Genomic DNA, 25,201 nt, shown 5'->3' on the forward strand with positions numbered 1-25,201 from the left:
AATCACATATCATACAATCCAATGGTTCCATTATATTTGGGAGAGTTATGCAACCATCACCACAATCCATTTTAGAAAACTTTCTTCTTCCTAGTGTCCATTGTTATTAGCTCCCCGTTTCTCCCCAGCCTCCCCTCACATATCCCCAAGAAACCAGTAATCCAGCTACTATCCTGATAGAATTACCTACCCTGGATTTCATATACAGGAAAACATACAAAAAGAAAACCAAACTAACTAACAGCAATAACAAAATAAAGCTGAGAAAAGCCTCAACTGAAAAGAAAACAGAAAATAATAAACAGTAGAGCAAATGTAAAATGGGTGACCAAGGAGATAAATGAAAGGTATTAAAATTTATCCAGCTGCATCTGTAATAATCCCCTTTCCAATGTCCTCTGCACAACAGCAAGGCTGCTCTCATCCCTGGTCTGTGGTCGGAGGGGACTGATTCTCCAGAGCAAAGGTCCTCAAACTATGGCCTGCGGGCCACATGTGGCCCGCCGTGATATTTATCTAGGATGCTCAGTGTTTTTGCCCCATTTTGTTTTTTACTTCAAAATAAGATATGTGTAGTGTGCATGGGAATTTGCTCATAGTTTTATTTTAAAATATACTCCGGCCCTCCAACGGGTCTGAGGGACAGTGAACTGGCCCCCTGTTTAAAACGTTTGAGGAGCCCTGTTCCAGAGACTTTATCCACTTGCATTCCTTCTTCATCTGTGGAACGATTTTAAGGACATCTGATTTTGAATCCAAATCAGTTTTCAGAAAATTTTCAGAATTTGAAGATACTCAACAATTATAATGGATGCATTATAATGAACACCTGATACTCTCACAGCTCTTGGAAACCTTGTGTAAGGCTGCTATGAGTCAGCATCAATTCAATGGCAGCTGGTTTAGTTGTGTTTATTCCTGCCATGCTGGTTCCAATGCTCTTTATTAAGAGCCTTTTGGAGCACTTGTTAAGAGAAGTAGAAGTTAGCCTGTCAAGAATTGTGGTTGCTTAGGAGAGGTACGGTTGCTTGCAACATCCGCTGGCCAGTCTTTGGCTTTCAAGTAATCCATTTTACTGAAAGATTTTGGTAAAATTCTCTGATAAAGATTGGTGGGGGTGGGAGGGCATGCTGTTGCTAGTCAATGCTACTACAGTCAAGTATAGAAATTGGACAACAGGCCTGGTCATGATTGGAAAGCACATTCTAATCCCAATTCTGAAACTCCTCCTCATCTGTGGGATCTTGGGTCATGGAACCCAATATGAGGATGTATTTGGCTATCTGTAAAATGGGGACAATAACAGTTCATGTTGCTATGGAGATTGCAGGCAATAATGTACTAAAAGCATTCAGTCATGTGTCCAGCTCTCATACATATTTAATATGGATAGCAACTATGGTTAGTGAAATGTTTAAAGTATTTCAAAATACCTCTGGATGGAGATAGGTCTTAATCGGCCATGTAAAATTAGCTGTCCTCTTAGTTGTTCCTCCTCCATGGTCCGTATTTTTATCTTCCCAGAACATAAAACATTGAAGAATGGTTAGTTAGGTGATTTCAAGCCTGTGCTTCCCAATAATACTTGGGATAGCCCACGGGCAGGACAGTCTTTCAATCCCTGGTATCTAACATTAGGGAATTGCTCAGTAATGCAAGAGCAAAGACAAGCAAGAAAATAAGACAATGTTTTTTCCTTTTATTCTTTTTTTTTTAAACCAGAAGCAGAGCTGCTGGCAGAGTGGCTTAAGTGCTGGGATGATCACACGTCTGGGGGTTCCAACCCAGTAGTGGTTCCATGGGAGATATCCGTGTGGTAAAGACTTATAGTCTCAGAAATCCTATGTAGGGTCAATATGAGTCGGAATCAACTTGATGGCAATGGGTTTCGTTTGGGGCCTTTGATTAGAGGAATAATTTAGACAATTGAAGTTAGTAGGTGAAGAGGTGAGTTCAATGAGAAGTCTCTGCTTACCAAGCTGGGAAGTCTGAGATGGAATGTGCATTGTTGCAGAGAGGAAGGAGGCCTGGGCAAGTCTCCAAGGTGACTTTTCTGAAACCCACAGGGGCTGTGACAGACCCTGATTTGTCTCACGCAGGGTGATATGTCATTTAGTAGCAGCTGACAGTGGTCAGTATTCTGGGCTGGAGTGGAGAAGGCCCCATTGCTAGGGCCTATTGCTGCCTTTTCTAAATGACTTATTATATGGCTAAAAGAATGAAAAAAAGATAAAAGAGTTGCCAGACTGTATCTTTATTTTATTACTATTTCTACTAGTATTACCAAAGGTTAACTCCTTAGGGTCTTCTTTATATGCTTTTATCACCATGATCTCAGCCCTGTAGCTGGGTAGCTGGACACAAAAGAGTAGATAGGGCCTCAGACATTTATTGGGTCTTCATAAAAATCTGTCTGCTGGGCCTTTAACATTTTAATAACTCTGGTCATGGGTTTATTAAAATAATCCATTCTTATTTCAAAGAAAAGGATTGCACTGTCTTACTGTTGTGAACTTAAATTATGCTAGCCAGAGGACATAATTCACCTGCTATGAAATGATTTTCTGCTTTGTGTAAGAGTGAACTAGATATTTGTTTACTTAGCCTGTTGAAGGATGTGGGTCACAGAGGCAGCTCTGTAACGCAGTTGTCCCAAATGTGCTTTGAAATGGCATTAACTGATTGCTCCTATCATATCAACAGCGCAAGTTAAAAGCTCCTAAGGGAATTTAGCTTTACACATAAAGCTGGTTGGAGGAGGGACAACAAAAAAAAGTCATGCTCACTGATTAAATTTAAATTTACAATAGGAAGGTGGCTGGGCCTAAACTTCCAGCACTTGCTAGAAGGAATACAATGTTAAGAAATGTAGTCAAAGGACCAGGCAAATACTGGACATTTCTCACGAACCACCTCGGTGGGCTCATTACCTTCCAGCAACCAGGAACACAGCTCTCTCCCCTTTGGGCAAACTTGGAATTCTGCAGAGGCAAATGGCTGAGATGGGATTGGCCGAAGGCAATATACTTGGTGAACTCCATAAGGCTGGGGCAATACTGAATGAACACACAGCCGACCTGTGCCTTGGCGACACTGGCCTAAGATAGGCTCCCAGAACCAGGGGTTTGGAGCAGGCATCAGTTTGGGGGCTCCTCCAGCTGGATCAGACCAGGTAAGGCTGTTCTCCATAGACCTGCTTTGCTTAACTTCTGCGCTCCTCTGCTGACAAAATACCTGTTCTCCTTCACCTGGCTCCCCTTCCCAGCGGATCCACAGGTGCACCAGGCGCCAAGCGCCAGAGTGGAGAGACCCTGGCTGGGAACATGCCTGTGGCCAGATAGGAGGCTTGGCACTGCGCGCGTACCTAGAGAGCCCAAGGCTGCAGGAGGCCTGCCCCAGGACCGGGTGTGGCCAAGTGCCTGGAGCCGGCGCCTCCGCCTCCCTTCTCCCCTGGCGATTGCGGTGCCCCTGCGGCGGCAGTCCGTGCCTGTGGGTCCCACAGGGCGCTGCCTGGCAACCGCAGCTGCCGCCCAGACTGCCAGAGCCGCGCAGGGCAGCCCCGAGCAGGAGAGCGGCGATGAGCAGCGTCCCGGACGTCCAGGGCCCGGTGCAAGGTAACCACTCTTAGTCCTTAGCGGCCCCTGCACCCCCAAGTCGGTTTGAATTTCCCTGTGCTTTCTGACCTGGGGAAGTAGGAGGAGGGTTCTTCCGGTGTCAGGCAGCGGGGGGTGGGGGGTGGGGTAGGTAGGAAGTCCCCAAGTTCATGGCTCATTTATTTTTTTATTTAGCACCTGTGTCTGCTTGTTGGAGGGCTGTTTTGTGAAGGACACGAGTGAACTTTCATAAAGCGCCCAGAACACGCACAGCATGACGCTGCGCGTGCTTGTTAAGCAGCGTGCTGGGGGTTCTCTGTTGAGCCCTCTGCTGCAGGTGGGTCAGGTTGAGCGGAACCACCTGTTTCGAGAGCAAGGTGATTGTTTCTCCTTGAGGACTAGTGCACACACCCCCTGCTCTAGACGCAAGCTTGAAAAGAGGTTATTTCCATCGTGGAGGGCGATGCCCTAAGGTATTTAAGTTTGGGCTTCGGGAATAGGGGGTCTGGACAGGACTTGTTAAAAGAAGATATTGTGCAGAATTCCCCAAATTGATTTGACGGCTTGGGCGCTGTTGTATTTCTGTAAAACCATAGAAACCAACTTTTTTGGGGGGGCGGGGGGGTAAGGTGTGGGGAGAACATCAGATGGCTTTAGACATGTTTTGAAACTTGATGAATTCACCTACTATTTAACTCCCTGTCTGTCTTTGGATCTTTGCTAACGATGTCAATTCGGACCCCACTGGAGCCCCTCCTTGGATTCCCGCGTTAAGACAGCCCTGCCAATGTGATTGCTATTGGGACTTCCCTACTGACTGCTTAGCTGTTGATCTTGGAGGCGGAGTTCTCTCTCCTCCAGGAATGACTCTTCTTTGTATCCATTGCCCTTTTGGCTGGTGTCCAGCACCATTTAACGAAGCCTCATTACAGTTGAAGCCTCAGCAGGTACAGCAAGTACCTCTGCTTGGGTTCCCTGTGGGATGAAGTCCTTTTCTGAGCTGGGAGTTTGGCACAGGTGCGGGCCAGACAAGAACAATCGTACTCAGAGAAACAGCTCTCTCCTTCCTTTTGCAACTCCAAGGAAAGCAATACATTCGGATGCACTTTGAAACAGTACATTTCTTAAAGATTTAATTGTTGTGATTTTCAAAGTTGATTATTTTGCACAAAGTGGACACATTCAACTTCTGGAGGTTGGGGCCAGCCTCTAAATTCTGTACTTCTAGAGTAAAAGTACACACTGTAACTTAGAATCTTTGGAATTTGAGAAGCAATCATCATTAAGATGGTTGATTAGAAAAAAGAATCATTCTAATCATGACAGCTAATAACATCTGACCACTTTCACCCTACTCTGTTTTGTTTGCTGTTTGATTTACTGTGTGCTTCTTGAACTTGACTTGACTTCCTAAGTCAAAGCCACGTAGCCTTTGGAACACTGATAAGCCATCCCCGGTTGTTGAGTAGCTTCCAACTCATGACCCATCTATATATTTCCAAAGCTGTCAATTTTGAGAAAGATAACTTCATCTTTCTCCCTCAGAGAGATGGGTGGTTTTAAACCGCCAACTCATTAGCAAACCAATGTTTACCTCACAACACCACCAGCGGGACTCCTTCCTAATGTTACTCTTTCTACATTCAATATGTACCGTTGTAAGTAGGTGCGCTTATGGCTTGAGGTCATTGAGTAACTGCCTTTCATGACTAGCAGCATGCTCAGTTTAACAGAGGAGTCCCTGGATAGTGCAAATCGGTGAATGTGCACAATGCTAACAGAAAGGTTGGTGGCTTGACCCCCACCTACCAGCCCTTGAAGACATTGCAGAGCGCATTGCTATTCTGATTCACCAGTGGTCGCCAGGAGGGGACCAGAATCGACTGCAACTGGTTTAAATTTAACCGTAAATGTGAATTTCCAAAAACACCAGACGGCTAAGGTTGCTGTATGGGTATCCTTGAGAAAGTGTTAAGATGATGACTCACTCACTCTCTCACTCACTGCCATCAAGTCACTGCTGATTCATAACAACTCTATAGAACACGATTGAACTGCCCCTGTGAGTTTTAAAGACTGCTTATCAGAGTAGAAAGCACCTTCTTTCTCTGAGTAGAACTGGCAGTTAGCAGCCCAATGCCTAACCAGGGCTCTTGATAATGAGTTAATAGCACTTACCGTATACACTCATGTATAAGCCAAGTTTTTCAGCACAAAAAAATGTGCTGAAAAACTGGGGTTCGGCTTATACATGGGTCAATGGCATGAATGGATGGCATCTGGTCAAGCCCGACTAACAAAAGGAGGAAATCTCATGAAGCCTGACATAGAGTTAATAGAAAAGTGGGTTCAAGATGAATGGGAAGACATTCCAGAAGACATGGTGCGACGTGCCTTCCAGAAATGTAGTATTAGTAATGCTATGGATGGCAGTGAAGACTGTGCTTTGTATGAAAATGACAGCAGTGATGGTGATGACGACGATCTCAGTGAGGACAGCATCTGTGATGACCTCACACCAGCTGAAGCTCTGCATTGGGATACCGATGATGATGAGGAATCCAGTTTTGAAGGATTTTAACTCTTTACATTTTAGCTTGGTTGTTGATTGAGCTCAGGGAATAGTACTCTTAAGGTATCATTCTTGATACCTTATTGTTTTTTTGGAACCTATTTTCCACTTACTGTGCTGGTTTACTAATGTCAAATGACTTGTCCTTTTATTTATGTTTTTAATTAAAAATAAATATTTAAATACATTACCCCACTGATGTCTCAATTTTTAGTCATTTTATTTTCATTTGTTTTGATTATTGAAACTCACCAATAGCTTCTGCATTTTCTACCCTAGGCTTATACTCGAGTCAATCAGTTTTTCTGGTTTCCCAGGTAACAATTAGGTACCTCGGCTTATACTCGCATCGGCTTATATTCAAGTATGTATGGAAATTTCTCTAGATTATTGCTACAACATGTTAGAAGGGTACAAGGCGTATCTCTTTCAGACTTAGTTAATTTCTGGAGCATTTATGGTGGGATCATGTCAGGTAACATTTTATGAGTATATTAAATGATGTGCCTGCCTATCTTAAGCAAACTCTCTGGTTGAATACGTGTTAGAGACCTTTGACTATCTATAACAGACCTGTCCATTATAGAACAATGTCACAGAGGATCTTGTTGCAGATAAAGATTTTTTTTTCTACTCTTTATACTTTGTTATGTGTTAATGATTCACCCATAGTACATCCCAAAAGGGTTTAGGAAAATTCATTTCATCAGATTAAAAGTATACCTCTATTAAAAAGAAAGGATGCTTCAGTTTCAATTAATGAAAATGTCTTTGAATGTTTGCAAGAGTAGCATAATTATTCACATAATTCTGTCTGCAAAGTCATCTTTATTTATTCAAATTTAATTCTTCTTCAAAACACTTTTTAATTGGAAGTTTTAATGGGAGGGCGGAAGATTTTTTTCTGTTGTATCTTTTTAACATACAGTTTTAATTAAGACCGGTATGTTGTGACAGAAGTTGAGACTGTGGCACTCAGGAAGTAAACTATGTGTAGTTTGTCTTGCTGTTGTCCCTTTCCTCCTCATCGAGTTTTCTTCAGAACCTTATTTTCAGCTTTTCTTTACTCACTTTGTGGATCTCATTGCAGACAAAATATGTCTTCCTGCAGATGATCCGTACTTAGAATAGCACTTGCTAACAATTATTAAACACTTACTATTTGGTTGGCTGTCCTACGAGAGCTGTCTTATTGAATCCTCCTATCAGATCAGTGAAAGATGCATTATGATTATTATGTGCATTAAAAAATGACACAAAGTGAGTGCTGCCTGGGAGTAAATACACATAAGCTCTAGGTAGTCAGCCCAGGCCTTTGAATTCTGAAGTCCATGCCTCAGACGGAGCCCTTGGCTCAAGTTGCTGCCAACTGGGCCACTAGGTGTTGGATGATGGTAGGTGATCTGGACCTGGAGGAGCATTTTTTTTTCTCTCTGTTTTTGCAGATGCCATAGGAAGAGTGTTTGAGCGGACTCTGGGACATTTGTCAGTATTCATTGGTCTACACTTAGACTGGGGCTACATGTGGCAGCTCTCTGGAGGCAGTCCATCTTCCCTGGAGAGCGACATCTGCTGGCCAGCGGGACAGAAATCTGGTTGCTCAGAATGAAATGCAGTTTGTCTCTGAGCTAAGTGGACATTCTATGGGGCTTTGCTAACTACCCTTTCTCAGAGCAGGTTTATAGAACATCTTGCTCTTAAAAACTCACTGCCGTGGGGTTGCTTCTGACTCACAGTGATGCTGTGGGGAAGAGTAGAACTGCCTTTGAGGTTCTGAAATATTAAATCTTTAGAGTTGTAAACAACCTCATCTTTCTTTTATGGAGTTTGAATCGCTGATCCTTTGGAGAGCAGCTCAACACATAATCCATTATGCCATCAGAATTCCTAAGGCCACAGAAGTGAATCTGTTTTAGATGGCCCTGTCCCTTGGGAGTCAGTGTACCCACAATATACCATAGTTTTTCTTATGTAAGTAACTGCTGGGCCAGAGAAAAGAAAAGCTCACATAGAGCTTACTCACTGAAATATATATATTTATAACAATATGCTAACAAGGGACTAATCACTACTATTTATAGAAAACTCCAATGCTTTGGCAAAAACAACAAAAAATCTCAACTTATTTTAAATTTGGTAAAAGACAGGAACAGATAATAGACCAAAGTCATTGGGACAGCCAGCAGAAACATAGTAGATATTCACAAATACCAGCTGTTAAAAAGTGTCGAGTCAAAGCAACAATGAGATGTTTTCTCACTCGATAATAGAAATGATCGATAAAACAGAAAACAACAAATGTGGATGAGAATATGGAGAGATTGGAACTATCAGAAAATGGTACAACCAGTGGTGAAGACACTTCCATCAAAAGTTAGAGATAATATATGATCCAGTAACTCTACTGGATCTACATATATCCTAGAGAAGTATGAGTCAGGGCATATATATATATATATATATACATATATATACATATATATATATCCAGGTTCATCATAGCATTATACACAACAACAGACAAGATAGAAACACTTAAGTGCCCAGCAATTGGTGAATGGGAAAACAAAGTATGGTGCAAACACACAGTGGAACACGACATCTTATTAGAAAAACAATAAATCCTTGAGGCCCTTTATAACATGGATGAACCTTGAGAATATTATCCTGAGTGTAATAAGTTCAATCACAAAAATATAAATATTTTATGAGACCAGTATTACAAAAAAATCAAGAAAAGTTTTACAAAGTGATACCCCCCCCCAAAAAAAAATCCTGGAATTGCATTAGGTGGAACAGAGCTTTTTATAGTGCATTTTTCCCCACTAGGGGAGCATCAAGCAACTCACTCTGAGTTAGTGCATCTAGTGGTGTCACCTGGGAAGGTTCTCTCTGGCCACAGTACATTTTTTGTAAAAGCAGTTTTGCTCAAACCTAGTTTTTTTGCGGGGGGGGGGGGGGGGGGGAATGGCCAATTTCAGAGAACAGCATGCAGCTGTGAAATTTTGTTTCCTGCTCTGGAAAAAATACCACATAAAATGTGATGTTGAACACAGCTTACAAGGACAGTGCAATGGGAAAAACAAGTGTACAAGTGGTTCTCTCATTTCAAAAAAGGTGAAATGTTGACTGATGACAAATCTCATTATGGACATCTGTCAACTACCCGAACAGATGATAATGTAAACTTATAGTGCATTTGAAGTTTGTTCCACCAGGTCAGACTGTTAATCAAGCTTTCTATTTAGAGGTTCTGAATAGATTACATAACAGTGTGCAATAAAAAAAGCTCTGATTTGAGACAGATGGGTGACTGATTTTGCCCCACACCAATGTATCTGCTCACACAGCCACCTCAGTGCACCAGATTTTGGCAAAAAAACAAACAAACCAGCATACCTCTCTTGCCCCATGCACCTTACTTACCTGACTTTGCTCCGTGTGACTTCTTTTTGTTTCTAAGAATGCAGAGGGACATGAAAGGACATTGATTTGATGACATAGAAGGAAAAAAACAAGGGACATGCTGACAGCCATCCAAACAGATGAGTTTGAAAAATGTTCCCAAGAATGGAATCACCGATTTGACAAATGTATTAAGTGTAATAGAGAAGGTTATAAGGCTTTTTATTTTAAAAATTAAATAAATTGCTTTGAAAAAGAATCTTTCTTTTTCAATTGCTGTTGTTGGGTCCCCCCTCAGATGCACAGAAATAAATACCCTTTAATGGCTACTAGGGATAGGAGTGCCAGGGAGAGAAAATGACAAACAGACATATCTTAACTTAGGTGAAGGGAAAGAAGAGGGAGACCATTTCAACATGACAAAAGCCAAGAAAGTCAATAAGAAGGGGACACGAGCATTGGTGGTGCAGTGGTGAGCACGGCTGCCTTCCAAGAAGTAGTGTGTTAGGGTTCTCTAGAGAGACACAACCAGATTGCTAATAATTATATATATATATATATATATATATATATATATATATATATAGAGAGAGAGAGAGAGAGAGAGAGAGAGAGAGAGAGAGAGAGAGAGAGAGAGAGAGAGAGAAATAAACAGTTCAAGTATAAAGCAGTACAAATGGCTCAGTACAACTCACTCCCGTGAGACAGTTGTGATGCACTGGCAGTCCTTCAAGTCTTGAGGGCTGCCAGGTAGTCCTCTGTTGAGAGATTCAAGCTATCCCAGCACAAGCAGCAAACAGTCAGCCAGGTCACTAACAGTCAGTCCCCAGCTCAAGAGATGTAAATTCCAATTGTGTGGTGAGGCAGGTCTTAAAGGGACCTCAAATTACAGCGACACAGTCCACAGGTTAGTTATCCCACAGGTAGTGTAGCTTGCAAATTGAGGCACAGAACAAGCAAGGCAGCTGCACATTGGTCCAATGATGAAAGAGCAAGAGACAAGAAAGGCGAGGCTTGCTGAGCCATTTATCTCCCTGCCCTTTAATTAATCCCACTTGTGTTTATCGGCCAGGCTGGCACAATAAACTAACTACTTCAAGTAGACAAGAGCAAAAGGCAATAACTGCAAATACTACTTAGCATGTATAAGATCGTGTGATAGCATTAATAGATATAATAATTTATGAGTAGATATATAGCTAACTACATAAGCCAGACAGATGTGAGATGGCATATGTAGTACAGCTACAAGCTTAGCCAGCTTTGGCAGAGATTATTTCTACATATGTATTTGTTCCAAATACATATGCCTAGGAATACAGTAGAGCATAAGGGGCAGAAGTTATGCAAACTTCTTAGCCAAAACTTAACACCTTGAGGATCTGAGTCACTGGGCCTGAAGACTGAGGACGTTAGTCTTGAGATGTCAACATCAATTGGCATAGCACAGTCTATAAAGACAAAAATCTACACCCTACTTTGGTGAGTAGCAACTAGAGTCTTAATAGCTTGTGAGCAACCAGCTAAGGTACAACTATTGATTTCTCCCCAACTGGAGCAAAGAAGGCTGAATTAAACCAAAGACTAAAGGAAACCTTTAGTCCAAAGGTCTAATGGACCACATTAACCAAAGCTTCCATTAGCCCAAGTCCAGAAGAATTGGATGGTGCCTGGCTACCATTACTAACCTCTCTGACTGAGATCTTGGTAGAAAATTCTAGAAAAAAATGACAGAAAATATATGGAATAAAATTTAACCATAAAAGGACTGGCCTTACTGGTCTGAAGGAGACTGGTGGAACCTCTGAGACTATGGCCCTTATCAACTTTCTTTTTAATAGAAAACACTTTATTAGTGTTTAGGAAAACACTCTAAAACAAACTGATGAATCGCTTCTCGGCCTTTTGGCTAAGATCAAGTGTAGTAAGAACAAACTGACGAAATGTCCGGACTCAATGCCAAGAAGAAGCCAAGAGTTCAAAGAACCAACCTGGAGCAAATCTGTAAAACATCATTTTCTTTTCATGGTGGGTGGGCCCTTAGAGACTGGGCAGCAGGCTGAGCAGGAAAGTTTCCACTAATTCAGGAGCATCTTTTTATAGTTGGAATGAAGTGGGCTACTTGAAACTATTAACATCAGTAACCCAAACTCATGTCAACATTTGTGACTTCCTGTTAAGTCCATGCTATTCAGATTTTACAAGGAAAGCAGGAAGCATTCCCAATGCCTCTGACTGTGCTGGGGTGTGTAGTGGCTTTCCCTGGGGGAAGGGCAGCATCCAGGTGGGTAGAAAGACACACAAGGAGAGTCTGCTTAGCGGAAGTGTGGCCATTTCAGGAGCATTACTTCCTGTCCCTACCAAGCACAGTCCAGAAGACCAAGTTCTTATTTCTTAGCAGAAACCACACAGGCAAAAAGGCAATGGGGCGATGTAGATAAAACCCAAGTGAGGACGCCAACCGGAGCATGCGCAAAGGCATCATGGCACACAGCCTGGAGGACCTCCTTCGCAAGGTGAGGGGTGGCTGCCTTCTCCCGGTCGCTGCCCAGCACCAGCTGCCTCTGTCCTTTGGGTCACCAGGGAGCTCAGCAAGGGTGGCTTCATGGGTCAGATGGTTTCCACTCTGGTGCCAGCTCCAATGGATTGGCTGGAGATCAACGTTCAGCCAAACAAAAGACAAGCCTATAAAGTGAGCAGTAACACCCTCAATAATATTCTCCTCAAAGCAACCCACCACGAGAAACCAAAAGCATTGCCCAAATCACCGTTCAGGAAGAAGGAAGGAAGGGACAGGAAGACTTGTAACTGAAGAGGGAAACCAGGACGAACGTGAAGAGAGCCCAGATACACTGAGGAGACTGTCACTAATGTCCTGAAACAACACGTACGTACATCGTTGAGTGGGTAACTAAATTGCTCCGTAAGCTTTTACACAAACCACAATAAAATGTTGAGGGGAAAGACAAAAAGCATCAAGCACATGTACGTAACAACGCAGATCCTGAGAATTCCTACAAGATTGTAGTCCCTTTCCTCTCTGTTTAATATTATATATTTAAATTCACGTTTTATTTTTTTTTTCCTGTGAGCAGTTTGTAATGGTGAACGTTATAACTATCTGCATATTAAATAATGGGGCATTCTTTGGCCTGATAATATCTACAAAGGTAAACATCTAAGTAGTTAGATGGGTCAAATGAATTATGTTAGACTACAAAATACTAAAGGCAACTGGATGGCATAGTAGGTTACACTTGACACCGTAACTGCAATTCTACCCTGTCCCCCTGAGGCATTTGCCTGTGGGTCAGACTCCGCTTGACGGCAGTGAATTTGGGTGATAAAATATCAAGAGTCGCTGGGTGGTGCGAATGGGGAATGCATCCACCTCGGTCCCCAGAAAAAGAGCAGGTGCTCTTTCTGAAAACACAACGGCCACGGGAAACACTAGGTAGGACACTTTTCTTCGGACACACATGAAGATGACGAGAGTTGAAGCTGGCTCGAAGGCAAGTGGTTTTTTGGGGGGAGGATAAGATACGTGAATGCATTCCATTCTTAAGGAATGTTTGTATATGTTTATATCTAGATGGATAGGTTGCAAAGAGGTTAAATTTTAATGCCTTATCGTTTGATTTCCCTTCTTACTCATTTTAAATTTGCTCTAATTTCTAGATAGACATTCTTTAAGTTTCCTCTATTTACCTTCTCTGATTTGTACACAATCAGCTTGTTTTTTTAACAACAAAAAAGTGTCTGCAGCCAGTCACTGACAGCAGAGACATGTTTAAATGCCTTTTTCTTCCCATAAGACTGTGGTAGTTATATAATCATTTGTCACTTTAAGAGGATTCTGAGTGAAGGGGTGGAGTCTAGCCTGTCAATCAGGTCATAGCCAATGGGGCCTCTGTGTAGGGATGGCCTTCTCCTGAGGATTCTGGGAACTCCTGTCTCCCTCCCTGGAGGTGGGAGATATTCCCTAGCTTAGCTCACTCGCTGGGGAACATTGCAACTGACCAAACACATGGAACTATGCTAGTGCCCTGAGCTGGAGGAGTCATGTGGAGACCCCTGCCAGTGCTGAGATGTGTACAGCACCACTGGATCCACAAGACCTCTCACCCCCTGGCCTGGGATCTTGCATTTGGCATCATTACACGTGTTTCGTTGAGTCTGGAGAGGACTTTATAGATTGGTATCAGACATATGGGCTAATATCAAACTTAAGGGCTGGATTTGGACTGGGCTGGGATGTTTTCTTAGTGTACAATTACGCTATATAAAGCTCTTTCTTATACACACATACACAAAAGAAAACAATATAAGGAATACAGACAATAAAACAGTATGGTAAGTCACTTATACTGTGCCGCCTGATCCAATGTTATCTTCTTAGGTAATTTTCCAAATTTCCCCTTCTATGTTTAGACATTGAGATGGATTGGAATTTCTCAACATTGTAGAGTAGCGTTATTGATTTAAAAGAAATGAACAATTGAGAAAGAAACTCAAAGTCTGAGAGGGCAAGGGCAGACTATCTAAAATCAATGCCTCTGAGTTGTCATTTTAAATGTGTTGCTTTTCTGAAAACCATAGTTACAGTAATTAAACCAAGGTCTCCTTTCTGCTCCGGCCTATTCCTTCTTCATTATGTAACAATGTATGACAGCTCATGAACACCTCATTTGTAAGTGTTCCCTAATTGTTTTGTGTATGCACTCGAGGGGCTGGCAAAGTAGATGCTGTTGGCTCTCTCTCTCTCTCTTTCTCTCTTTCTCGATCTCTCTTTTTTTGGTCTGCAGCATTCTCCTAGAACCCTGTGGAAAGGAAGGGTGACTTTTTTCTTACCTTATCAGTATACCTTGGGAAGCTGGGGTATATTTGAATAACTCTTCATCTTACTTTCGTACCTTAAGACAATTATACTGTGACTTCCACACTGTCCATGGGCACATTATAATCATGTCGTCTCCCTAGCATCTTATTGCTTTAGTTTCCTGACTAAGAAGGTACACAAGCCTCCACTAGTACCAGTCCCGCCACCCCCTCCCCATCCCTCACCCCCATCAGTTGCTCTATCTGGTGACTTCTTATTAATCTTGAAGGAAATCCCCACCTCATTTTTTTGAGGGTTTTCCCTCAGAACACCAAAATGCCAAACATATTGCTATTGAAATGATTCTGATGCACGGTGACACTAGTGGTGGCAAAGTAGCTAATGCTGTCCCCTGAGGCTTGTTTGACTGCCGCAGATTACCAGGCCTTTCTTCAGCAGCACTACTGGGTGGGTTTGAATTGCTAACGTTTGGGTCAGTAGTGGAATGTAAGACGTTTAACCGCCAAATTTTTGGTTAATATTTGAGTGCAAAATGGATATATTTTCTGTAGGCCTCGGCAGCACCTTTGGACACCACTCCGGCCACACCCATACTCCTCCTCGGTACTTCTCCAGAATTGTAATCACTCTGGTGGAGGCTGGGTCCCAATGTATTGTGGCTTCTCACTGCTCTCAAATCTGTAGCAGTTGACTCATAACAACTGTACAGGGCAGGGTAGCGCTGCCACCGTGAGGGAGATCATAAATCTTTGCAGGAGTAGCAAGCCCCGTCTTTCTCTTGAGGAGTTGGTGATTTTGTGCTATGAATCTTGAGGATGGAAACCCAACAAAAGACAACCAGTGTGCCCCCGGGGCTCCTGTGGTGTGGCTTAGGTGAACATAGACAAAAGGCATGACTTCTCACACAACAGTTGACAGATTGCTTCATTACTGGCCACAATCCCCTCAATGACTCACCCTCTTTCCACCTACTCCATGGGGTGGGGTCCCTGTTTTCATTTGTGTAGCTTTCCCATCCCTTTCTGCCTTCTGAGCTTTACTTTTGGTCTCCTAAGGTTGACTGCTTTGAAGGGCATGTTCTTTTTTTTTAAATCATTTTATTGGGGGCTCATACAATTCTTATGACAATCCATCCATCCATCCATCCATCCATCCATCCATCCATCCATCCATCCATCCATCCATTGTGTCAAGAACATATGTACGTTTGTTGCCATCATCATTCTCAAAATATTTTCCTTCTACTTGAGCCCTTAATATCTGCTGCTCAGTCTCCCCACCCCACCCCCACCTCATGAACCTGAAGGGCACGTTCTTCATATATGTTCCTGTTTCCTTTACAAATCTGTTCGCCCAGGAACATTACAAAGGTACTGTTCCCCCGTGCACACTAAAGAGCAAGGGTCTTGTCGTTGACTGACTCAGAATTATCAATAGAGGCAAAAGTTCTCCACGTTCGCAGGAAGAAGCTTATTAGTGTTGTTAGTAAAAGGGCGGGGAGGTAGGGGCCTGGGGGGCGGGGCAGCTGTGCAATGCTTCTCTTCACTCCCCAGAGCAAAGAAATTGCCAGAATTTGAAAGAGGTTCAACTGGGGAAATAACTTCATGTTTATTCATGGTGGTGTGGGGGGGTTTCCAGGAAATGGCTCATTTGGGCGAAGTAGTGCTGACCAGACCCGTGTACAGCAATTCTTTAAAACGGATTCTGCTGCAAAGGTTCCTGGTTGGAATGGGCTGGACTTATTCTGGGCTATTGTGTGCGCACCTTCTCTGAGAGGTCATGCTCATTGTGAGGATGAGTGGTTCAGAATTGGTCTTTTCCAGGCAAAGTTCTTCTCTCTTACTTAGCCAGGAAGTGAGTGTGGTGTGGTGAAGTACAAGAGTGTGGGTCTATCTGGCTGGAACATCTGGTCTGTGCAAGTGAGTGATCCTGGCACTTTCCCAATACACAAGAACTCCCTCTTCCCCTTTGATGTAAACTTTTTTATTGAGATGGATACATATATTAAATCATTCCATAATTCAATCATGTCCAGCAGAATTGTATATTTTCATGCACCAGAAAAATTTAAAAAAACATACTGCATTATCGAGGGCTAAACCCCAATGACATAACACTTCACATTCAACCCAACAAAACATACAACTTTGGAAACTAGATCTGGTCCAGCATGCAGCACAGGGTGAATCTGCTGAGAAGCTGTAGCCATGAGAAGCCATGACAGGTTTTAACTACTGCCTCCCTGTCTTGTGTCTTTTGCTTGGATGAAAGTTGATCTCCAGGAGTGAGTTCGTGTCCAGCTTTGACAAGTGTTTAAAGGCCAAACATAGTCTCATGGATTCTATAAGTCTCTATCAGATCAGTAAAATTTGGTCTTTTTTTATTAACTTGCATTTTGTTCTATATTTTTTTCTCACTCTGTCCTGGGATTTCTTCAGTGATACCTGTCGGAGTAGTTGACAGTAATAGGCAGGCAGCACTCTATCTGCTTCTTCTGGTCTTGGACTTGTGGAAGCTGTAGTCCCTGTGGTCCATTCGTTCTTTGTATTAATGAGATCATAATGTCTTGATTTGAAGATTATACCCCTATTCCAGCTCATTGGGGTAGAATAGGTATCGAAAGAATGAAATGCTTTAAAATATCTCGCAAATAGAATACCTTTCAATATTTTTTCTCCTGGCACTATGGGTTTGTGGTTTTTTTCTCTGATTTCTGAGAGACTGGAAATCCATAAAGGATGGTGCTGCTTTGCATTCTTTCAACGCTGGACTGTGAGGATTGCACATAGGGACCACACCTCTGTCCTGCTGCATAGTTGGTTTTAGGTGGTGGATGGGCCTCAGAACAAGACAAGCATTACACCTTGTCCTCATCCCCAGGGCTGTAAAAGCACACACAATCTTGGCTATTTCATGCTAGAGAAGCCTCTTTGAGTTAGTCTGGGTAGACTAGAGAAACAAATCCACAGAAACTCATATGTGTATAAGAGAGAGTTTTATATAAAGAGTACGTGTACATTAATAAAGCATCCCAACTCAGTCCAGTCCAAGTCCATAAATCCAACATTATCCCATATGTACAACACCAATCTATAAAGTCCTCCTCAAACTGACAAAACACACGCAATGACACTGAAAACCGATGATCACAGGCGAGTGGGTAGAAAGTCTTTGAATCCAATGGTGGTGTAAGCATCTCAGCGCTGGCAGGGGTCTCCACACAGTTCCTCCAGAACCCAGGGCTGCATTGGGGTAGGTCCATGTGGCTTCTCCTCAGGGATATCTCGCAGGAAGTGAGCCTTGCCAGCTGAAGCAGGGAACTGGCTAAGGCAGCAGCACACTGGTCCGACCATCAGAAAGCAAGAGACAAGAAAGGTGAGGCTCTCCGAGCCAATTATCTCTCCACCCTTCAATTAAGCTGCCTTTCAATTAATCCCACGTGTGTTCATTGGCCAGGTTGGCACAATAAACCTAACTATCACACTCTTTAATCCACTGGCATGCAAATTCTTTAAGGATAAGGCTTGCTCTTCCTATTCTTCTGCATCTTTTCCTTCTCTTTGATTTTCTCTGTATTCTGCATCTTTTTTAAATTGTAAAGTAAAACACAGATTTATAAAACCTCACCAAACCTATGCACAGTGCATTCCATTATTAGAGAACAAACGTACTTGTCAGCACCACTCAGATGAATCAATATAATTGTGACTTCTGCTCTAGAAGTTCCTTCAGAATGTCTCTTCCAATGGTGGTGCCTTTTATCCTCCATTAGCCACCATTCCCTACATTTGATTGTGTTCTTGCATTAATTTTCATTTTACCACCAAAATATATATCCTATGATCTTTGAACTAGACATAAAAATGAAGTCATTTGTTTAAAAAACTAGTATATGTCTTTTAAGTCTCTTAATTTATAGATTTTTTTATCCAATCATTTTCTTCATAATTTACTTGGGTCACAAGTGACCTATAGAATTTTCCATAATCTGAACTTTGATGCTTGCCTGTTCATAGCTTTGATTTTTTTTTTTGGTTTGTTTGAACTCATACCCACCCCACCTAGTCCTTCCATCTTTCCTGTTCTTATCTATGGACCATAGATTTTTCTACTAATAAACCAATAAGAGAGGTAGGATGTATACCATGTTGAAGTCCAAGCTCCACTAAACTTTGGATATTTGAGTTCTAAAACTACCTTTCATATGCATTACAACTACTAATCATATGCTAATCCACATTCTATGGTGCAGCACCCATCTGTAAGTAGTAACAAAACCTGCCTCAAAAGGTTTGTATATACACCCCTGACCAAGGACAAGGCACGTGAATAGCCTGGCTATCATGCAGAATGCTTTGGAAAGTGGATTGTTACAGACACAGCAAGGCTAAAATTTAACATCTTATCATTTGCTCTCCCTTATGGTCCATTTAAATTTGTTCTAGTTTTTAATATATTCTGCTTTATTTTCAAATGAAATTTTTATCTGTGTTACTTTGTGTGCCAATTTTGAACAAAATGCAGCATGCCTCTCTTGCCCCATGTACCTTAATTATATGACCTCTCTCTCTGTAACTTCTTTTTGTTTCTGTAAATGAAGAGGAACATGAAAGGACATAGATTTGACAATGTAAAAGAGGTGGGGGAAAAAAAAAACTAAGGGATGTGCTGTCAGTCATCCAAAGAGATGAGTTTGAAAAAAGTTTCCAAGAATGGAATTGCAGATTTGACAAATGCATTAAGTTTAATGGCAAGTCATTTGAAGGTTATAAGGTTGTTTTTTAAAAAAATTAAATACACAGCTTTGGGGGGTAAAAAGTCCGGTATTTTTTGGTACTCCCTTGTATGCCAATAAAACTGTCAAGCATGGCTCATGTATGAGGATTAAATGACATGATGTGTGCAAGTATGTAATAGAATGTCTGGCTCATTCATTCCAATCAGTCTGTACTCATTAACTGTATCAGACACGATTTGTGACTGGAGCTCCAGGCTATTGACAACAACTCCAGTGTCGTTGTCTTGGTTTACTGCCTATTTTCGCTTCCATTTGGGAATTGTAGACTAGGACCAAGAGCTGTTTTCAAGCTCGATGGCCCAGCGTCGATCTCGCTATATAATAAAGCCATAATGCAGATCAGTTGCGATTTGGAGTGTTGGCCTGTCTGTCACCGGCAGTGATGAGAAGTTTGTATTCTGCTTCAGCTGTCTCTAACACATCTGCTAAGTCATCAGGGACCCCTTCTTCAATGGTAGCTCGGGCATTACTATTCCCTCCTGGGCTCTGCCTTCTAACCAACCCATGCATGTTTTTGTCATGGCCATATTTTGTCCTTGTTGTTCAGGGCATCAGGATGGTTTAGTTGCTCTTTCAGGCTGCCTTGCTTAATTCTGCAGAACAACTAGATATTGTGATTGATGGTAAAAACCAAGACCTTGTCGTTCAGAGTTTAAAAATTCTCCAACTTGCTATTTCCTTTGAACACATCTTATTTTCTTGGCTAAATTATATGTCTTAATCTAATTATCAAATTCCAGAAGAAAGCAGGAAATCATTTTATCAGTAGTTTTACTTTATTAGGCAATTAATGCATTTTATGGAGCTTCTCATATTCAGTGCCTCAGTTCCTGTGTTAACATCATTAAGCATTAAAATGAGTTGGTTGAAATTTAATGTTTCCTCTACTAATTGTTTCAATACTAGTGATTTGGGCCCATTCTGGGGATAGTTTTTAATTTTGCATGGATCCAGAGGTAGTTGTGCAAACAGAACCAGGTTGCATGGTTTAAAATCAGAGTTGGGTCCTCTCGTCGTATTTTTTTTCAGTCTGTATACTTAGTAAATAATCAGAGAAGCTGGATTATATGAAAAAGAATTCGGCATCAAGATGGGAGGAAGGCTTATGAACAACCCACAATATGCAGCTGACACGGCTTTCAGTGCTGAACGTGAAGAGGACTTGAAGCACTTGCGGATGAAAAGCAAGGATTGCAGCCTTCAATACGGAGGACAGTTCAATGTCAAGGAAAGAAATCCCTTCACAACTGGGTCATGATAAATAGAGAAAAGACTGAAGTTGCCAAAGATTTCATCTTGCTTGGGTTCACAATCAATATTCATGGAAGCAGCAGTCAAGAGATCAAATGGCATGGGGTAAATCTGCTGCACTGAAAAGACCTTTGGAAAGTTTCAAAAGGCAAGGATGTTACTTTGAGGACCAAAGTGCACCCGAGTCAAGCCATGGGATTTTAAATGGCCTCATGTGCATGTGGAAATTCAGCATTGAATAAGGAAGACCAAAGAAGAATCAATGTATTTGAATGATGCTGTTGGTAAAGAATATTGAAAGTGTCATGGACTTCCAGAAGAACAAGATGGTCTGTTTTTGAAGAAGTTCATTCAGAATGCTCCTGAGAGGCGAGAATGGCAAGACTTCTCATGTACTTCTGACCTGTTGCTATGAGTCGGAATCGACATGACAGTATCTAACAACAACAAGATTTTTATTTCTCTACAGAATTTTTCATTTTTCTTCCATTTTGTTTTTCATCTCTTAATTTTGAGACAAGTACTTCTTTTTCTACCATTAGTTTTCATAAACTATTGGTGTTCATTAAAAGTTAGAAATAGGAATCAGTTTGAAAAATTGGGGTTATTTAATGTATTGCAGATAAAAAATAGAATTCACTTTATTGAAAAAATAATCTATTTCAATATATAAAGCAAATACAAAGAATATCCATCTAGGGTAAAACAATGCTTGCATATGACTGGCTGTGTGCTGAATTTTTCTTCGGGTTTTCTGTTTGTACTTTCTGTATTGAGTCTACATTGTCTTTGGCAAGAAGAAAGAAAAGAAAAATAGGTGAGGGGAGGCTGAGGGATTGTTTTGTCTCGCTTTAAAATTTTCCTGAGTCAATTTAGATCAGGCTTTCCAGCTGTATTCATCTGGTTTGATTTTAATTTTCTTACCTAGAGAAGAATATTATTTCTATTGTTATAACTAATTTTTACAGTGGAGTCTAAAGTGTATTCTAATTAAAATTCCTATGTGCAATATGTTGGTATTTCCCCCAACTTTTTCTTATTGAAAACAAGACAGAGAAAATTTACTGGCTAAAATATTAAAGCGAAAGAAAAGAGACCATACCATTCTAGAAAAAGGTTTAAAATGTTGCAAAACATAACAAACCAAAAGAACAAGCTCACTCTCATGGAGTTGGTTTTGAGTCACAGTCAACTTCACTGTAGGACAGCTAGCCCTGCTCCTTGGGTTGCTGAGACTGTAGCTCATCTTTCCTGTCTGGAGCGGCTGGTTATTTCAGGACAAGATTCACCCTGTCACCAGGGCTTTACAGGACATAACAGAAAGTTGACATTTTTCTGAACTATTTGATATCGTGACCATTTTACCCTGACCTTCATTACTGTTGGCCCCACAGTACATTCTTGTCAGAGCAGTGAGGGGGAAGGACAGTTGTGTGCATTTCACTCAGATGTCGGACGAAACTTAGCTTCTGATTCTAGTGAGGTCCCTTGTTAAGGGCCCCTTGACTTAGCAGTACCATGTAGGCAATATGATGCTACAGTGATCAGATGAAACTCATGGGAATTGGTGAGAGGGTGAAGACATACTGAAACTATCTGCCACATTGAAGATAAGTGTTTCATATCTTCTTCCCTCAATAAGTATTTGTGTGGATAAATATTCATGGGACTCATTCTTGATAGAAATAATTGGAATCAAATGCTGATTTCAGTATTCTTCTTGCTCATAAATGAAACAGCACAGGTAGAGGATAAAATAGAAAAATACAGTGTGGGAAGTTGATAAAGAGATTGTGATAGTTAGAATTTTTTTGTGTGCCAACCTGGCCATAGGAACATGTGGAATTAGTCAGGTCGCAGTTTGATTGGAGGGCAAAGAGATAAATGGCTCGACAAGGCTCGCCCCTCTCTCTTGCTCTCTGGTGATTGGAGCATGCTGGAGTGTGCTGCTGCTTTAGCTAGTTCTCTGCCTCAACCTGTGAGCTACACTACCTGTGGGACAAGCCAGCCATGGATTGTGTTGCTAGAGCTTGAGGCTCCTTTGAGACGTACTTTGACGCTGGTGCATACATCACTTGAGCTTGAGGCTGGTGGATCCTGTCACCTTGCATTGCTTACATTCAATATCCCATCCAGGCCTGCCTTGCTAAGTTCCTAAGCTACTGACCGTTGGTGACCACCCTCCTGTTTGCTGCCTGTGGGACTAAGCTCCCAAGCTACTGACCACTGGTGACTCACCTTCCTGTTTATTGCCTGTGGGAACACTGCTTGTCTTGCCTGAGGGAGTGTGTTTCCTTGACCTTGGACACGGTAGCCTATGTAAGTTTAAGGACTTCTAGTATATTAACTGTTCCATGGAAGTGAGTTAAACTGAGTCCTTTGTACTGCTGTGTGGACTAATTAGCTGTTATATTCCTTCTCGCTGTATAAACCTATATATATAATATATAATCATAAATATATATATAATATATAATTATAAATGTCCTGGTTTTGTTTCTCTAGAGAACCCTGCCTAACACATAGATAAAAAGGTAGATAGATGATGTATAGATAGCTATATGATGGTTAGATAGATAGGTAAATCAACAAAAGTTGCTGTTGAATTGATTCTGATTCATGGTTTCCCCAGGTGTGTCGGGGTAGGATTGTGGGTCACACCATTTTCAATGGCTGGTTTTCCTTGGAGGTTGTCAGAGATCACCATTTCTTTATTCTGAGACACCTGTAGGTGGACTGGAACCTCCAACTTTTCGGTTAGCAACCAAGAACATTAATTATTGCACAACCTAGGGACCTCAGTTTAAATAGATAGATAGATAGATAGATAGATAGATAGATAGATAGATAGATAGATAGAATTATTATATGCATTGATTAGACTATGATGATTGAACTAAAAATCTCCCCAAGGCTGTGTTGGCAAAGATCCCTTCTCTGGCTAATTTGAGGAAATTGAATTGGTCTGCGAAAGAGACCAGAATGCTTTAAGGACTTTTCTAGCACAGATGCTCTAAATTTACAAAGGAAAGGATTATGAGATGTCCAAGGAAGATTCTGACCAGTATTTATTTTATGAACAATACAAAACAGTTTTGGAGAAAATGGAATAAGAAGACAATAGTATTTTTCCACAATAATTTTGAAGTGTGTGTGTTCGTAAAATCATGCCAATGTAATTGAGTCATGTAAATGCTTATACTAGACCCGTCACATCTCAGATAGTGGCAATCTACCTTCTCTTTTGTGGGCCGGAAACCAAGAAGATGAAAAGAGAGCCATGCCACAATCATTAAAAGCAATACATTGGGGCAAATCTAGCACGTCATGATTCAAGATGTTACTAGGATTTAAGAAAAGGAAGGAAAGATCAGTAATACTCACAGGAGATTATCATGAAAGAAATGGCAGTAGTATAAAAAAGATTCAAGAACTCCAGAACATCAATCTGGGATCATTCAATATAGACACAAACTAACAGCCAGACACATCTGAAATCTTGCGACATATATCATCTGAGCAATGTTCACAAAGACAATGCCAAGACACAGAAAAGAAGGTTAAATTTGTGCAGGGAAGCAAGTAAATTTCTAAATTATTTTTTATATTTTTTTATCTTCTAGATATTTTAAAAATAAAATATTTACATATTGGACCCTTAAGTAGATAATTACGAGATAGTTGATGAGAAAGTAGCTGACATCCAACTGGTCTAATTCTTTCAACTCAAAATAACCCCATGGTCTACCAAACTCTGACTGCTTCCCTGTTTAAGTCAATACAATTCCATTATTCATCTACCAGGAACAAGTAGGGAAGAATAATTGGGTTTCATGCTTTCCTCTTTGTTCTGAGGGCCAACATGACCCGGGACTCATCACCAGCCACAGAATTCACAGAACAGACAAGTTTGAGTCAAGTATTTAAGTTTCCTCTGGATACTTAGGATGAAGCCCGAGGATAGGAAAATATGAATCTGTGACCACCCTTTTGCATGAGAATTTTGTGATTTTCAAGGAGCTCCCAAAGTATGCATGGTGGGGGCCAGAGGAATGGGGAGAGAACTTCAACAAGTCATGCCAAAATGTCATTATCTTTCAATTCCTGTTTGTTCTACAAAATTGCCCACGGTGCGTTGGGTAATTCTGCTGCACAAGACCTCTTTAAAGGGTTGAAGCGGAAAGAAGTCCCTTTGAAGACGAAGGTGTGCCTGGCTCAAGTCATGGCGTTTCTCATCACTGCATATGCAGGTGAAAGTTGGACTGCGAATGAGGAAGACCACAGAAGAATTGGTGTGTTTGAATTATGGCATTGGCAAAGAATATCCAATGTGCCTCGGACTGTCAAATGAACAATAAACCTGTCGTGGAAGAAATACATCCAGAATGATCCTTAGGAGTGAAGATGGGGATACTTCATCTCATGTGCTTTGGATTTGTTATCAGGAAAGACGAGTCCCAGGAAAAGCACATGATGCTTGGTAAAGTAGAGCGTCGACAAATATGAGGAAGACCCTTGCTGAGACAGATCGACATAGTGATTGCACAAAGCAGTTTTGACAATGGCCCAGACGGGGATGTTCATTGGCTCACTATGAGTCGGGACTGACTCAACAGCATCTAACAGCATATTTACACATATAAACACAATGGCATCTAGCAACATATATACACATATATATATTTTGGGGTATGATCTGCCTGGTATTTGACTTTGTCAGATAGACTTCCATATAATTGTAT

At 41.4% G+C, this 25,201-nt stretch overlaps 1 protein-coding gene across 1 annotated transcript in view; it reads left to right on the forward strand.

Annotated features, from left to right (window-relative positions):
• The first annotated feature begins 3,577 nt into the window (after positions 1-3,577).
• GADL1 (glutamate decarboxylase like 1) overlaps positions 3,578-25,201 on the forward strand; it is a 230,199-nt gene continuing 208,575 nt past the window's right edge. The window contains exon 1 of the mRNA XM_075547888.1: positions 3,578-3,614. Within this exon, the coding sequence (XP_075404003.1) occupies positions 3,578-3,614 (37 nt within the window). The remainder of the gene's footprint in view (positions 3,615-25,201) is intronic.

The sequence above is a fragment of the Tenrec ecaudatus genome, chromosome 4, assembly GCF_050624435.1.
Source record: "Tenrec ecaudatus isolate mTenEca1 chromosome 4, mTenEca1.hap1, whole genome shotgun sequence".
Taxonomy (NCBI): Eukaryota; Metazoa; Chordata; class Mammalia; order Afrosoricida; family Tenrecidae; genus Tenrec; species Tenrec ecaudatus.